Source organism: Elephas maximus, chromosome 1, assembly GCF_024166365.1.
Source record: "Elephas maximus indicus isolate mEleMax1 chromosome 1, mEleMax1 primary haplotype, whole genome shotgun sequence".
NCBI classification, from domain to species: domain Eukaryota; kingdom Metazoa; phylum Chordata; class Mammalia; order Proboscidea; family Elephantidae; genus Elephas; species Elephas maximus.
This window is the reverse complement of record NC_064819.1, coordinates 12,649,076-12,665,393: the sequence shown is the minus strand read 5'-3', so window position 1 is coordinate 12,665,393 and position 16,318 is coordinate 12,649,076. Positions and strand designations below refer to the sequence as shown.

Here is a 16,318-nt window from a genome sequence, read left to right as displayed (position 1 = left end):
ATGGCCAGGTCCTTCTTCCTAGTCTGTCTTAGTCTGGAAGTTCCGCTGAAATCTTTCCACCATGGGTGACCCTGCTGGTATTTGAAGTATCAGTGGCATAGCTACCAGCATCACAGCAACATGCAATGCACCATAGTATGACAAAATGTCAGATGCATACATGTATTTATTTATAGGCATAATATGCCATCTATGGAAGGATGCATAAGAAGCAGGTGGCAGTAGTTGCCTCAGGGACAGGTACTGGGTGGCTCGGGAAAAGAAGGAGGGAGACTTTTTTTCACTGCTTGTCTTTTTTTTCCTTTTGGTGCTTTGGATAGATTGTAGGGTAGAAGAGACAGTAGACTGGAATCAGTTGGGTGATGACTGCTATATTCTTGGCATGAGTAGATAAAGTCCTGGAAGAGAAAAGAAGGGTTGGATGCTGGAGCTGGATGAATACTTGCTTGGCCTGGTGATGATCAAATGTGGAAGAAGGGTGGGCGTGGGCACTGAGTGCTGAGGGAAAGGTCAGAGGGAAGTAGTCAGAGATGACTCTTTGCTTTCAAGCCTGAATTAATAAATGTGAGGACACTGAGTGGATGAAACTGACTTCAGAATGGAACCGAGAAGGAGGGTCACTTGCAGAAGAATGATGAGTGGTGGGGTGGGGAGGAAAGAGTTGGAGCAGAGAATATAGTTCACCTTCCCTCTGACCAAAAATACATTTTCACTGGTCCTGTCATGTATCTTATCATCCACAACTTCTGGCCTTATAAGATGATGGAATGGCCTGTGGAAAACTCAGTGATGGGTCCCCTGGAGGTCACTATCTGCGGGGCTGAGGTAGTGTAGTGCAAAATGTGGTGTAGATAGTCAACCTGCAACCACCAATAATGCTCTTTTCTCTAGCCAGAAAACGCTAGGCTAGGAAGTAAAGGGGTGGAAGGGCTGATGTTTTGTGTAATTTCCGAAGCTCTGCCACTTACCTAATTAGCAACCTTAGGTCAATCACTTTAACCTCTCTATGCCTAGGTTTCCTCACTAGCTAAATGGACATAATATCCCATTACCTATGTCACAGGCTGTCGTGAGGATGAAATGGGGTAATGAGTTTAAAACTTAGAAGGTAAGATTTACTGCATGGTAAACATGCAGTAAATGTTAGCTAGTACCGTTATTATACATAATGTTCTCTTTCACATTTTTTGCTTTCTTTTCCCCAGACTTTGAAGACAGCGGATCTAGAGAATTTAATATACAAGGCAGGGATGTTTTCACCAGAGGATATGTTCATGTTTCATTCACTCTTTAAACAAAAATGTTTGAGGCACTACCTTAGGTGCCCAGGATCCATTGGAAAAGAAGTTAGAAGCATCTCTGCCCTCACAGAGCCCGAGCTCTTTTCTTTTCAGAATTTTTCTTGCTGTGTTTATTTTACAATCAAAGGAATACATTTACATCGAACTTTTGTTTAATGTACATACATACACACAACTAGAAATTCAACTGCATAAAAGGTTACAAACAAAAAAGCAAGTATCTCTCCCTTAACTTCCAATTGGCCAGTTGTCCTGAGAACCTACAACTTTTACTTGATTTTTTTTTTTAATCTCATTATTAAGATAAACATATAGACGCATAGAGGCCCCCTTTCTTATACAATGGTTAAGGGAGAGGGAGGAGGAGAGGATTTGGGATGATTTCGAGGCTCCAAGCCAGGGTGAATGGAGAATGGGGCAACCATAGAGATGTTAAGAGGAGGGAAGTAAGAGTAGGAGGACCAAGGGGGTAGCATCAGGCTACAAGGGCTGAGAAGTACTGTTGAAGTGGAAGCAGAAAGTGTAGACTTTTAAATTAATTTAATAAAAATTTATTGAGAACCGCTCTCTACAATCCATTTTAGGAACCAGCAAGGTGCTTGGAGTCTAATGAATGCAGGGGGCCGGGCACACAAATGGCGATGTTACAAGCATTAGCATGGCTAACACAACAGTTTACAACCCTCCAAGGACCTTTAGAGACACCACAAATGAAAGGCTTGGTGATCTACTTGTGAGAAATCAGCCACTGCAAAATCCTGTGGGACACAGCTCTACTCGGACACACATGGGTTCATCATGAGTTGGAATCGACTCCACAGCGACCGGTTAGGGCCCTTTAGGTGGAATGAAAAGAACTATTTCTTTATAATAGGTTTTCCCTTTTCATATAAATTCAGAAGAGAAAAAAGGAATTGCCCCCTCATCAGGGTGAACACAGAAGGCTTCGTGGAGGAGAAATCTTTTTATCCAGGCTTTGAACATTGGGAAGAGTTCCAGGCCCATGTTCATAATGCTTCTTGTTTACAACTTTAAAATCTTGTTTTTGGTTTGCAAATGTGCAGTTCAAATGGAGGCTCCCAAATCACTGAGGCTGAGTGATGTTTTTTCTTCTAAGCCAATTTCTCACCCCAAAGTGCTTTCACCTGTCAATCAAATAGGATGGTTAATTGCATCCATGCTAAGCTCTGAGGGTATCTGCTGAAGCTTTTAATGGAACCCTAATATGGGGCCTTGGGAGACAAGCAGAACCCAGTTCACTGCTCTTTCCCAGAGAGGAGAGAAGATGTCTCTTTCAGAACTCCTGCTCCATGCCCCCTCCTCTTCTTCCCTCTCTACATTTTTGGGTTCTCCACATCCTAAAATGTTTCATCTCAGCACTAATTCTCCTGGAACACACCAAGCTCCTGTTTCCTGAGGCCTTCTGGAACATGTAGAGTCCTGGGTGTTCCCCTGCTTGATTGGGTCATTTTCCCCAGCTTCACTGGGCTTGTGCCTCTCGAAGTTCTCGGAGGTTTAGACTGAGGCGTTCCATTCCTTAGGGATGCCTCCTTAGAGTCAGGGCTTCCTCACTCGTTTCTACTGGGCTAGTAGTATATCCATCCCCTGTACTCAGTTTTACTGTTGTTGCCTTGAGCAAAAACAGTCCTCAGACATGAATTTGCTAGCCCTACACTGGGCCAACTGGTATCTCCTTAGGATAGGCAGGCTAAGTAAGCCTCTGGGTGATTTTGATCTCGGTCCTTCCGATCTGCACTCCAGCTCTTTCTCTTCCTGTTATTACTTGAAAGAGTCCCAAGCCTCTCTTTGTTTATCCCGTTACCAGGATGATAGCTCTCTCTCCCCAGCTCTGTTTCCAGCCAGATAAAACAGCACAGTAACTTAGTTATCATCAAATTCTCTCACTGACCACCAAGGAAACTGCTGGCTGTCTTAACTCCATTTGGATAGGCTGTCCATCTGTTGCTTGTTCCACAGCTTCTTGAAGGACTGGCCATTTCATGGGCATCTCTGTTGGCTGAGCTATTTCTTTCCTCTTTCTCTTTTGAGTATTGTGATGTCTCTCTTGACTCTTGCACAGTTGCCTCAGACCATTATCCCAGTCATTTTTTCAAGAAGGGAAATAAGTTTCAGTGTTCAGTGCTTTCCTGCTTGGTTCATTGCTCTCTGCTAAGGCTTATTAGTAGCTTGTTGGGGATATGGATCTCCTCAATATTAGCAATAGCCCAGACGGAAATAGCTCCACGATTCAGAGCTGGTTCTATCTCTGTCTCTTAATTTCCCAAATTTGAGTTGGTCTGTTCATTGCTGCCAGCACACTTTCCTCACTGAGCCTAACCTTAGCAAGTAGACTTTTCTCCAGGGCATAGTGATTATTACAGCGCAGATTTCTTTATATTTCAAAATATTAATATTATAACTAGAAAGCCATAAAATACATAACTCCCATCCAGACTAAAGAGGTAGTTGTTCAGTTTCAGATACACAAGATGAGATGAGGCACCATCTTAGACTTCATGGCAGATGAAAGTCAGGATTCCAGGAATTGGGAGTTTTACATAAAATCACCATTTCTAAAACTAAGACAGGTGCCTAGATCTTCAACAGGAGGCACTGGTCCTAAGCACTATTCCCAGGCCAGGAACCATTCAGGTGGGCTTAGCTCTCAAGTGTGCTCTGAGATGAAAAGAAGCAGTTAGAGAATTAAAGTTGGCTCTCGGCATAGGGAATGGAGTTGGCATCATGGGGAGGCTATTTCACTTACAGGGAGGCCTGGAGCCCCACCGTTATTAATGGTAATATTTTCTTTTCTTCTGGGAAGGTTTAAAAAGATAAACAAAGAGATTGGCTAGGAACTTGCAAAGGAAAGGGTATAAAAACTGGATACTCGTATGGACTTTACACTTTCATTAAATGTGTAGCACTACTGATTGTCTTCTGAAGAGGGTGTCTTCAAGATATTAATAATACATGGGGCTTCTCCATCAGACCTTTCAAGTGTGTGGTCTTCTACTCTGGAAAAATAGAAAAAAGAATTAATCAGGTGAGATTTCATAGCTGAACCACTTTTTTCCCTAGATTTCAATGATATGGCAGAATACTGGCCATGGCAATAGCAGTGGGGAGAAATAAGCTGCTGAAGAAAGAGGTGGAGGAAGCAGGAGAAAGAAATCCTGGTCCATATTGTTTTCTAACTTGCTTCAACAACTACCCTTTATTTTTATCTGGTCCTGCACCTGTACTATGCTGATTTCCTCTCCAGACTGTTCCCAACTGTTCCTGAACTGAGTCCGGCAGGCAGGCAGCAGGCAGGATCTCAGCACCCTAGCTTACCATCCAGGATGCCTGGAATTAGTCTTGATAAGCTAGAATCACAGTGGCTGGTGTATCCAGATGCATGTTGGGCAGTCTGGTGCCCTCTGCACTCTGGATCACAACTTTGTTTCCACGATCAGGCTCTGACTGCAGGTTCCTCTGACCCTGTGATCATCCTCAGAGGGGATGGGGGTACAGACAATCTCATTGCATCATGTTTTGAAAGGACTGGCCACCAGAAACCTCCATTGATTCTTTCATGCATGCATCCGTTCTTTCATCAGATGTTTACTGAGCACCTACTGTGAGCCAGGCACTGTTCTGGGTACTGGCAGCACAATGATGGTCTCAGCCCTCTACAGATGTTAGTTTAGTCCAGTTTATAGAGTTAAGAAAGTAATTACCCAAATATGTAAGTATGACCTGGTGAGTGTTATAAAGAAAAAGCCCAAGGATCCACATGACAGTGTAACAGGGGGATATGATCTCATTTAGGAAGAATTTTTGAGAAAGTGCTGCTTGAGCTGAGATCTGAAGAATGAGTAGGAGTTAACAAGGTGAAGAAGTGGCAGGAGAACACTCCAATCAGAGTATGCAGCAGATGCAAAGACACAGAGCCTGGAGGAAGCATGATATAATGCCTCACTCATTCATTATTCATTCCATATATCTCTATCGATCTGTCGAATTATCAATCTATCCATCATCTGTCTGTCTGTCTGTCTATCTATCTATGACGCCCACTCGTCCAGGCTTGGTACTGCGGTTACTGTGTTCAATAAGATGCAGCCATTGCCTTCCAGGAACTCCCAGGAGCCTGTAGTTCAGTTCAGGTGAGTCCGTGCTTATCACATCAGACCCCTTCGGTACTGATTTTTACTGGACAGTAACTCAGCTTGCTGTGCCTCTTGGGCATTATGCATTGAACAGCCTGCCATCCATATATAGACAGGTCATTTTCCTCCAGGTCCTAATTGGCCTCACTTCCCTCTCCCTCCCCATTAGCTCATGGTTGCTAAGGTCTCAGCATGCCTCAAGCTCAAGACTATCCAAAGTAAAGAACCTCTGCAGATCATACCTCTTTTGAAAGTGTTACAGGGTCAGGGCCTCCTCCACTTTGATGGTTTCTGAAAGAGACCAAAAACAACCTCAGAAAATGCATCGTTCATCGATACTAAACAGGAGATTGAAGAGGCTCTATCATGGATTGAATTGTGTCCCCCCCCCCCAAATATCTGTCAACTTGGCTAGGCCATGATTCCCAGTATTGTGTGATTGTCCACCATTTTGTCATCTGATGTGATTTTCCTATGTATTGTAAATTCTACCTCTATGATGTTATTGAGGCAGGATTAGTAGCACTTATAAAAAAAAAATTTTTTTTTATGTTAACGAGGCAGGACTTAATCTACAAAACTAGGTTGTGTCTTAAGCCAATCTCTTTCAAGATATAAAAGAGAGAAGTGAGTAGACAGACATGCAGATCTCATACGACTGAGAAAGTAGTGCCAGGAGTGCACACCCTTTGGACCTGGGATCCCCCCGCTGAGAAGCTCCTTGACTGGGGAAGATTGATGACAAGGACCCTCCCCTAGAGAAGACAGAGAACTAAAACCCTGAATTTGGATTTCTAGCCTCCTAGAGTGTGGCTGCAACAATGAGCTCAAGCATAACAACGATTGTGAGGATGGCTCAGGACCGAGCAGTGTTTCGTTCTGTTGTGCATAGGGTCGCTATGAGTCGGAACCAACTCAACGACACCTAACAAAAACAACAACAAGAGTGTGAGAGAATAAATTTCTCTTTGTTAAAGCCATCCCCTTGTGGTACTTCTGTTATAGCAGCACTAACCAAGACAGGGCTGGAGAGAGAAATTGCTATGGCCTTGTATGTGTGAAAGCTGGTTACTTAAATGATGCGGTTTCAGGGGGACTGGGACGGAGTTCCTTGCATTCAAAAGGTAAACGCTTTCCTCTGATCCCTGGGCCTTAAGCTGTCATCTTAGAAATATGCTTTTCATTTAAAGTTCTATCATCTGCTAAAATAAAAACACCACTGGGAGGGGTAGCACGTTCATTTTTGGCAATCATTTAGTAATCGAAAAGAGTTTTTAATCCTCTTCAGAAAGCAAGGTTTATAAGGAGGAAGAAAAGGAAATCTTGCAGGTACTGATGCCTAAATGGGCTGGCCAACTGGTGCTACCAAGTACGGTACAATGGTGCATGGGATGGGCCCAGGTGGGAAATCTCTAGCCTGCTAGACTTCCCAAAGCCTGAGATGCTCTTGGTATGGACTTACTACTGGTGCAGCTTGGGGTGTACATTCCTATAGGTTGACTGCTCTGATAGTCCCACTCAGAGCCTCACAGCAGGGCTTGTTAACCTGGATGTCTATGAAGGACTTTAGGGACTGTAGGAATCCTCTCAACAACAGCCCTGATGGTTTTGTGAATCAGTCTTTGATATTAGAGTCTTCTTGAACACTTTCTACCATTGGCAGTACGTGTATATATATATATATATATATACATGTATATATACGTATATATGTATATATATATATTAGTGAGAGTGACTCATAGCAACCCTATAGGACAGAGTAGAACTGCCCCATAGAATTTCCAAGGAAAGCCTGGTGGATTTGAACTGCCGACCTTTTGGTTAGCAGCCATAGCACTTAACCACTATGCCACCAGGGTTTCCATATATATGTATACATATATATATATATAAAACAAAAATATGTTGTTAAGTGCTGTCAAGTTGGTTCTGACTTACAGCGACAGAATGAAACACAGCGACAGAATGAAACACTGGCTGGTCCAGCACCATCCTCACAATCATTCCTATGTTTGAGCCCATTGTTGCAGCCACTGCATCAATCCATCTTGTTGAGGGTCTTCCTCTTTTTTGCTGACCCTCTTGTTTACCAAGCATGATGTCCTTCTCCAGGGACTGATCCCTCCTGATAATATGTTCGAAGTACTTGAGTCAAAGTCTTGCCATCCTAGCTTCTGAAGAGCGTTCTGGCTGTACTCCTTCCAAGACAGGTTTGTTAGTTCTCCTGGCACTCCATGGTATATTCAATATTCTTCACCAACACCATAATTCAAAAGCATCAATTATTCTTTGATTTTCCTTATTCCTTGTCCGGCTTTCACGTGCATATAAGACAAATAAAAATACCATGCTTGAGTCAGGCATAACTTAGTCCTCCAAATGACAACTTTGCTTTTGAACACTTTAAAGAGGCCTTTTCAAGCAGATTTGCCCAATGCAATACATTGTTGGAGTTCTTCACTGCTGCTTCTGTGGGTGCTGATTGTGGATCCAAGTAAAAGGAAATCCTTGATAACTTCATCTTTTCTCTGCTTACCGTGATATTGCCCATTGGTCAAGTTGTGAGGATTTTTGTTTTCTTTATGTTGAAGTGTAATCCATACTGAAGGATGTAGTCTTTGATCTTCATCAGTAAGTGTTTCAAGTCTTCTTTGCTTTTAGCAACCACAGTTGTGCCATGAGCATATCACAGGTTGTTAATCAGTCTTCCTCCAATTCTGATGTCGCATTCTTCATATAGTCCAGCTTCTCCGGTTATTTGCTTAGCATACAGATTGAATAAATATGATGAAAGGATACAACTCTGGCACATGCCTTTCCTGATTTTAAACCATTTGATATCCCATTGTTCTGTTTGAACGACTGCCTCTTGGTCTATGTACAGTTTCCCCATGAGCACAATTAAGTGTTCTGGAATTCCCATTCTTCACAATGTTATCTATAATTTGTTACAATCCACACAGTCGAATGCCTTTGCATAGTTAATAAAACACGGGGAAACATATTTCTGGTATTCTCTGCTTTCAGCCAAGATCCATCTGACATCTGCAATGGTATCCCTCTTTCCACATCCTCTTCTGAATCCAGTTTGAACTTCTTACAGTTCCCAGGTTTGGCAGCTCCCACTTTTGAATGAGCTTCAGCAAAATTTTACTTAAGTGTGATATTAATGATATTGTTCAGTAATTTCTGCATTCTGTTGGATCACCTTTCTTTGAAATGGGTGCAAATATGAATCTCTTCCAGTCGGTTGGCCAGGTAGCTGTCTTCCAAATTTCTTGGCATAAACAAGTGAGCACCTCCAGCACTTCTTAGGTTTGTTGAAACATCTCAGTTGGTATTCTGTCAATTCCTGGAGCCTTGTTTTTTTGCCATTCCCTTCAGTGCAATTTGTACTTCTTCTTTCAGTACCATCCGTTCTTGATCATATGCTACCTCCTGAAATGGTTGAACATTGAGTAATTCTTCTTAGTACAATGACTCTGTATTTTTTTCATCTTCTTTTTTTTTTTTTTTTCTTCTGATGCTTCCTGCGTCACTCAATATTTTGCCCATAGAATCCCTCAGCAATGCAACCGGAGGCTTGAATTTTTTCTTCATTTCTTTCAGCTTGAGAAATGCCAAGCATGGTCTTCCCTTTTGGCTTTCTAACTCCAGGTCTTTGCACATTTCATTATAATACTTTGCTGTGTCTTCTTGAGCTAACCTTTGACATCTTCTGTTCAGCTCTTTTACTTCATCATTTCTTTTGTTCACTTTAGCTACTCCACATTTAAGAGCAAGTTTCAGAGCCTCTTCTGACATCTATTTTGCTCTTTTCTTTCTTTCTTGTTTTTTTAACGACTTTTTGCTTTCTTCATGTATGATATCGTTGATGTCATTCCACAACTCGTCTAGTCTTCAGGCATTAGTGTTCAATAGTCTCTAATTTTTATTGAGGGTTCGATTCCACACTACCATAAAAAATTGAATATTACAATAAAGTGAGTCACATGAATATTTTGGTTTCCCAATGCATATAAAAGTTATGTTTACACTATACTATAATTTATTAAGTGTGCAATAGCATTATGTCTAAAAAAAAACAATGTACATACCTTAATTAAAAAATACTTTATTGCTAAAGAATGCTAACCATCATCTGAACCTTCAACGACTCATAGTCTTTTTATTGGTGGAGGGTCATGCCTTGATGTTGATGGTTGCTGACTGATCAGGGTGATGGTTGCTGAAGGCTGAAGTGGCTGTGGCAATTTCTTTAAATAAGACAAAAAATGAAGTTTGCCACATCGATTGACTCTTCTTCTCATGAGAGCTTTTTCTGTAGCATTTGATGCTACAATGTGATGCATTTTACCCACACGTGGTCAATCCTCTCAAACCTTGCCACTATTTCACCAACTAAGTTATGTAATATTCTAAAGCCTTTGTTGTCATTTCAACAATGTTCACAGCATCTTCACCAGGAGTAGATTCCAACTCAAGAAATCATTTTCTTTGCTCATCCCTAAGAACCAACTCCTCATCCATTAAAGTTTTACCATGAGATTGCAGCAATTCAGTCACATCTTCAGGGTCCACTTGTAATTCTAGTTTTCTCGATATTTCCACCACATATGCAGTTACTTCCTCCCCTAAAGTCTTGAATCCCTCAAAGTCATCCACGAGGATTGGAAACAGCTTCTTCCAAATTCCTGCTAATGTTGATACTTTGACCTCCTCCCATGAATCATGAATGTTCTTAATGGCACCTAGAATAGTGAATCCGTTCCAGAAGATTTTCAATTTATTTTGCCCAGACCCATCTGAGGAATCACCATCTATGACAGCTATAGCCTTATGAAATATATTTCTTAAATAATAAGACTTGAAAGTCTAAATTACTCCTTGATCCATGGGCTGCAGAATCGATGTTGTGTTAGCAGGCATGAAAACAGCATTAACGTCCTTGTACATCCCCATCAGAGCTCTTGGGTGAACAGGTGAATTGTCAACGAGCAGTATTATTTTGAAAGAAATCTTTTTTTCTGAGCATTAGGTCTCAACAGTGGGATTAAAATATTAGTAAACCACGTTGTAAACAGATGTGCTGTCATCCAGCCTTTGTTGTTGCATTTATAGAGCACAGGCAGAGTAGATTTAGCATAATTCTTAACAAACCTAGGATTTTCCAAATGGTAAATGAGCACTAGCTTCAACTTAAAATCACCAGCTGCATTAGCCCCTAAAAGAGAGTCAGCCTGCCCTCTGAAGCTTTGAAACCAGGCATTGACTTCTCCTTTCTAGCTATGAAAGTCCTAGATGGCATCTTCTTCCAACATAAGGCTGTTTCATCTACATTGAAAATCTATTGTTTAGTGTAGCCACATTCATCACTTATCTTAGATCTTCTGGATAACTTGTTGCAGCTTCTACATCAGCCCTGGCTGCTTCACCTTGCACTTTTATGTTATGGAGTTGGCTTTTTTTCCGTGAACTTCATGAACCAACCTCTGCTAGCTTCAAACTTTTTTCCTGCAATTTCCTCACCTCTCTCAGCCTTCACAGAATTGAAGAGAGTTAGGGTCTTGATCTGGATTAGGCTTTGGCTTAAAGGAATGTTGTGGCTGGTTCGATCATCTATCCAGACCACTAAAACTTTCTCCATATCAGCAATAAGGCTGTTTGCTTTATCATTCACGTGTTTACTGGAGTAGCAGTTTTAATTTCCTTCAAGAACCTTTCCTTTGCATCCACTACTTGGCACAAGGGCCTAGCTTTCATTCTATCTTGGCTTTCGACATGCCTTCCTTACTAAGCTTAATCATTTCTAACTTTTGATTTAAAGTGAGAGACATATGACTCTTCCTTTCACGTAAACTCATAGAGGCCACAGTAGGGTTATTAATTGGCCTAATTTCAATATTGTCGTGTCTCAGGGAACAGGGAGACTGGAGGAGAGGGAGAGAGATGTCAGCATAGCTGTCAGAACACACACAACAGTGTTCCCACAAGCCTTCAACTCGTAAAAAATGCAATATCTTCGAAGCACAATAAAATGAGGTACTCAAGGTTGTACTTTGGCTCTTGTGGACTTATTTTAATTTTCTTCAGCTTCAACTTGAACTTACATACGAGCAATTCATGGTCTGTTTTGCAGTTGGCCCCTGGCCTTGTTCTGACTGATGATGTTGAGCTTCTCCATCGTCTCTTTCCACAGATGTAGTCGATTTGATTCCTATGTATTCCATCTGGTGAGATTCACATGTATAGTCACCATTTATAATGTTGAAAAAAGGTATTTGCAATGAAATAAGTCATTGGTCTTGCAAAATTCTATAATGTGATCTTGTGTCATTTCTATTACAAAGGCCATATTTTCCAACTACTGATCCTTCTTCTTTGTTTCCAACTTTTGCATTCCAATCACCAGCAATAATCAATGCATTGTGATTGCAAGTTTGATCAATTTCAGACTGTAGAAGTTGGTAAAAATCTTCATTTTCTTCATCTTTGGCCTTAGTGGTTGGTGCTTAAATTTGCATAATAGTTGTATTAACTGGTCTCCCTGTAGGTGTAGGGATATTATCTTATTACTGGCAGTGCTGTACTTCAGGAATAATCTTGAAATGTTGTTCTTGATGATGAGTGTGACGCCTTTCCTTTCCAATTTGTCATTCCCTGCATAGTAGACCATATGATTATCCGATGCAAAATGGCCAATACCAGTTCATTTTAGCTCACAAATGCCTAGGATGTCAATCTTTATGCATTCCATTTCATCTTTGACAACTTCCAATATTCCTAGATTCATACTTTGCACATTCCATGTTCTGATTATTAATGAATGTTTGCAGCTGTTTCTTCTCATTGTCACAATAGTTTTACTTTTTCCAAAATTTCATACAGATGGGAATACATAGTATGTAGTCTTTCTGTACCTGGCTTCTTTTACTTAGCATAATTTTTTTTGAGAGTCATCCATGTTGTTGCATGTTACCAGAAGTTCATTCTTTTCTGTTGCTGTTGTCGTTAGGTGCCATCAAGTTGGTTCCAACTCACATCAATCCTGTGTACAACTGAATGAAACACTGCCTGGTCTCATTCTTTTCTACTGTTCAGTAACATTTCATTGCATGGGTACACCAACATTTGTTTTATCCATTCACCAGTTGATGAAAATTTAGGCTGCCAGTTTCTGGGTATTATGAATAAAGCTGCTATGAACAGTTGCATATGACTGTGTTTTTATGGTTTTCTTCCTCTTGGGTAAATACCTAGGATTGCTGGGTTGTAGAGCAGTGCATAACAGTTCCACTTGCTTTACATCTTTGCCAATACTTGATATTATCAGTCTTTTTAATTTTAGTCATTCTAGCAGTGGTGTGGTGGTATCTCATTGTAGTTTTAACTTGCATTTCCCTGAGAGTGTTGGTGATGAATATTGAACATACCATGGACTGTCAGAAGAACAAACAAATCTGTCCTGGAAGAAGTACAACCAGAATGTTCCTTAGAAGCAAGGATGGCAAGACTTCATCTCATGTACTTTGGACGAGTCATCAGGAGGGACCAGTCCCTGGAGAAGGACGTCATGCTTGGCAAAGTAGAAGGTCGTCAAAAAAGAGGAAGACCCTCAACAAGATGGACTGACACAGTAGTTGCAACAATGGGCTCAAACATAGCAACGATTGTGAGGATGGTGCAGGACCGGGCAGTGTTTCGTTCTGTTGTACACTGGGTTGCTATGAGCTGGAACCGACTCGACAGCACCTAACAACAATGACGACAACTAAGTGACTCTGATTACTGGCCACTTATGTATGTTCTTCTGTGAAGTATCAAATCGTTTGCCCCCTGCCTTTTGTTAAATTTGTGTCTTATCACTGAGTTGTAAGAGTTCTTTATATATCTTGGATATGAGTCCTTTATCAGATATATGTTTTGCAAACATTTTGTCCCAGTCTGTTGCTTGACTTCATTTTCTTAAGCAAAGCATTTGAAGAGCCAAAATGTCTAATTTTGATGAAATCCAGTTTAAAAATTTTATTTTTTTTATGGCTTGTGCTCTTTATGTCCTATCTAAGAAGACTTTTCTTAACCTAAGGGACACAAAGATTTTCTCCTATGTTTCCTGTCAGGAATCTTTTAAGTTTAGCTCTTTTAGGTTTATGATCCACGCCAAGCTATTTTGTGTATGAAATAAGGATATAGATTCATTTTCTCTTCCTGTGCTGATATGTACTTGGCTCAAGACCACTTGTTGAAAATACTATCATATCACTATCAATTTCCTTAGTACCTTTCGAAACTCAGCTGACCATACATATGTGAGTTTATTTTTTGATTCTCTGTTTCGTTCTATTGATCTGTATGTCTATGCTTTCACTAATATCACACTGCCTTGATGACTGTATAGTAAACTTAAATTGAAGTTACTTTAGGTAGTGTCAGTCCTCCATCGTTATTCTTTTTCAAAATTGTTTTGGCAATTAAAGGTCTTTTGTGTTTCCATAGAACTTTTATAATCAGTTTTTAAAATTTCTACTAAAAAGCCTGCCAGAATTTTGATTGAGATCGTATTGCATTCATAGCCAATTTTGAGGAAAATTGATACCTCGACAATATTGGATCTTCTGATCTCTGAATGTGGCATATATCTTCATTTATTTAGGTCTACTTTAATATCTGTCCATAATTTTTATAGTTTTAAGTATATAGGTGTGTACTTGTTTTGTTCCTGTCTTTAATATTATTTGATGCCTTATAAATGTAGTATTATAAATGGTATAGAAAATTTTTAACGTCCAAATTGTTTATTGTTAGTATATAGAAATACAATTGATTTTGATTTTGTGAGTTGACTTGTATCCTGACTTTGTTACACTCACATATTGGTTCTAATAGCTTTTTAACAGATTCCTTAGACTTTTCTACAAACACAATCATGTTACGTGCAAAAACAAGACAGTTTACTTCTTTCTTTCTGTTCTGTATCCCTTTCATTTCTTTTTCTAGACTTGCTGCACTGGCTAGAATCTCCAGTACAATGTTGAACAAAAATAGCGAGAGTGGACATTCTTACCTTATTCCTGCTCTGAAGGGGAAAGTATTCAATCTTTTATTATTAAATATGATGTTAACTATTGGACTTTTGTAGACGTCCTTTATCAGGCTGAAGAAATTCCCTTGTATTCCTAGTTTTCTTTCTTAAATTATGAATGGGTATTAATTTTGTCAAATGCTTTTTTTGTAACCATTGAGATGATCGCATCGTTCTTCTTTTTTATTCTCTTAATAAGATGAATTTTATGGCTCGATTTTTGCACGTCGAACCTACCTTACATTTCTAGATTAAACTCCACTTGATCATGACGTATTATATTTTTAATAAATTGCTAGGTTTAAGTTGCTAGCTTTGTTAAGGATTTTGGCATTTATGTTCACACGGAACATTTGTTTTCTTAAAACGTCCTTTTCTTTAGTATCAGGGCTCCCCCTATCTGCAGAACAGCCTGGAAACTGACCACAGACAGTAATTGGGGGGCAATCAGGGGCTCAATTCATCTTTTTCCATCTCTCGGGGCCACAGCCCTCTGCTGCCTGTGTCCAAGTTCTGAAAACAGTTGTTTCATATATTTTGTCTGTTTTTCCAGTTGTTTATGGCAGGAAGGAAATCCCAGTTGCAGTTAATTTATCACAAAAAAAAAAAAATTTTTTTTTGGAAGCAAAACCTATTTCTTCTATGTAATGTTAAAAGAGCCTAAATTGTCAGAAAGTTCTTTCTTATCTTCTCGGTATCTCTTACAACTATCATTTATTGATAAGCCCTTTGCAGTCACATGGGCTAAGTACGACCTTTGAATCCCACAGCAGCTCTTCAGATATTTGAAAATGGCCCTTTGGTCCTCCCCAAGGCTTCCTTCAGGCTAAGCAACCTCAGTTACTTCAGTGGTTTCTCATGGACCTAGCTTCCAGACACTTTATATATCTGGTTCCAAAAACCAAACCAAACCAAACCCACTGCTGTCGAGTCGACTCTGACTCATAGTGACCCTATAGGACAGAGCAGAACTGCCCCATAGAGTTTCCAAGGAGCACCTGGCGGATTTGAACTGCTGACCTTCTGGTTAGCAGCCATAGCACTTAACCACTGTGCCACCAGGGTTTCCACATATCTGGTTAGGCTTTATTTTTGTCAAGGTTCCTTTTAAAAATTATGGTGCTTATAGCTGAATACAAGTCCCTAGGTATTATGAACAGTTTGCACTCAACTACTGACCTACAGGTTGGCAGTTCAAGCCCACCCAGCGGTACCGTGGAAGAACAGCCTGGCGATCTGCTTCCAGTAAGTTTACAGCCAAGAAAACTCTATGGAGCAGTTCTACTCTGTAACATACGGGGTTGCCATGAGTCGGGATTGACTTGATGGCAACAGATTTGGTTTTACAGTTTCGTAGTTTTATTTCAGGTGTCTTGGATCAACACAGACTAACTCTTCTTGCATGTTCGTGACAAAATCATCGCCATTAAAAAAAATATCTAAAAATGAAAGCAGGCAATAAAAAAAGCAGGTTCTAAACTTTTGGACTCCAAATTTAGCATTTTGAAGGGCAGTTTGATGATATCATCGACTTTCGGTTTTTAAACCCTGTGTAGATTTCTGTTTAAAAGTTGGTTAAGAATGATTTATTTTGGAAAGGACGCTTGCCCTTTCAGAAACCATTCCTGAGAAGAGCTGAAACTCCTCTGGATTTGTTCAAGGGAGGCAAGTTTTAAAAACTGTTGGTTGCTAGGGCACTTTTATATACAGATTTCAGTCACACAAGACCCAAAGGAGGAAGTAAAATTTCAGAAAAGGGAGCTATTTTAGTCCTTCTCCCC

General features: G+C 40.2%; 1 protein-coding gene across 6 annotated transcripts in view; it reads right to left on the bottom strand.

The window, feature by feature from the left end:
• Positions 1–1,443: 1,443 nt before the first annotated feature.
• CD86 (CD86 molecule) overlaps positions 1,444–16,318 on the bottom strand; it is a 121,477-nt gene continuing 106,602 nt past the window's right edge. For 5 of the 6 annotated variants that reach the window (XM_049877878.1, XM_049877869.1, XM_049877887.1 and 2 more), the window contains exons 6-7: positions 5,695–5,743; positions 1,444–4,315 (exon numbers count right to left, since the gene is read on the bottom strand). In XM_049877878.1, the coding sequence (XP_049733835.1) occupies positions 5,709–5,743 (35 nt within the window). In that variant the 3' untranslated portion in view covers positions 1,444–4,315; positions 5,695–5,708. The remainder of the gene's footprint in view (positions 4,316–5,694; positions 5,744–16,318) is intronic. The other variant, XM_049877851.1, reaches the window with a different exon arrangement.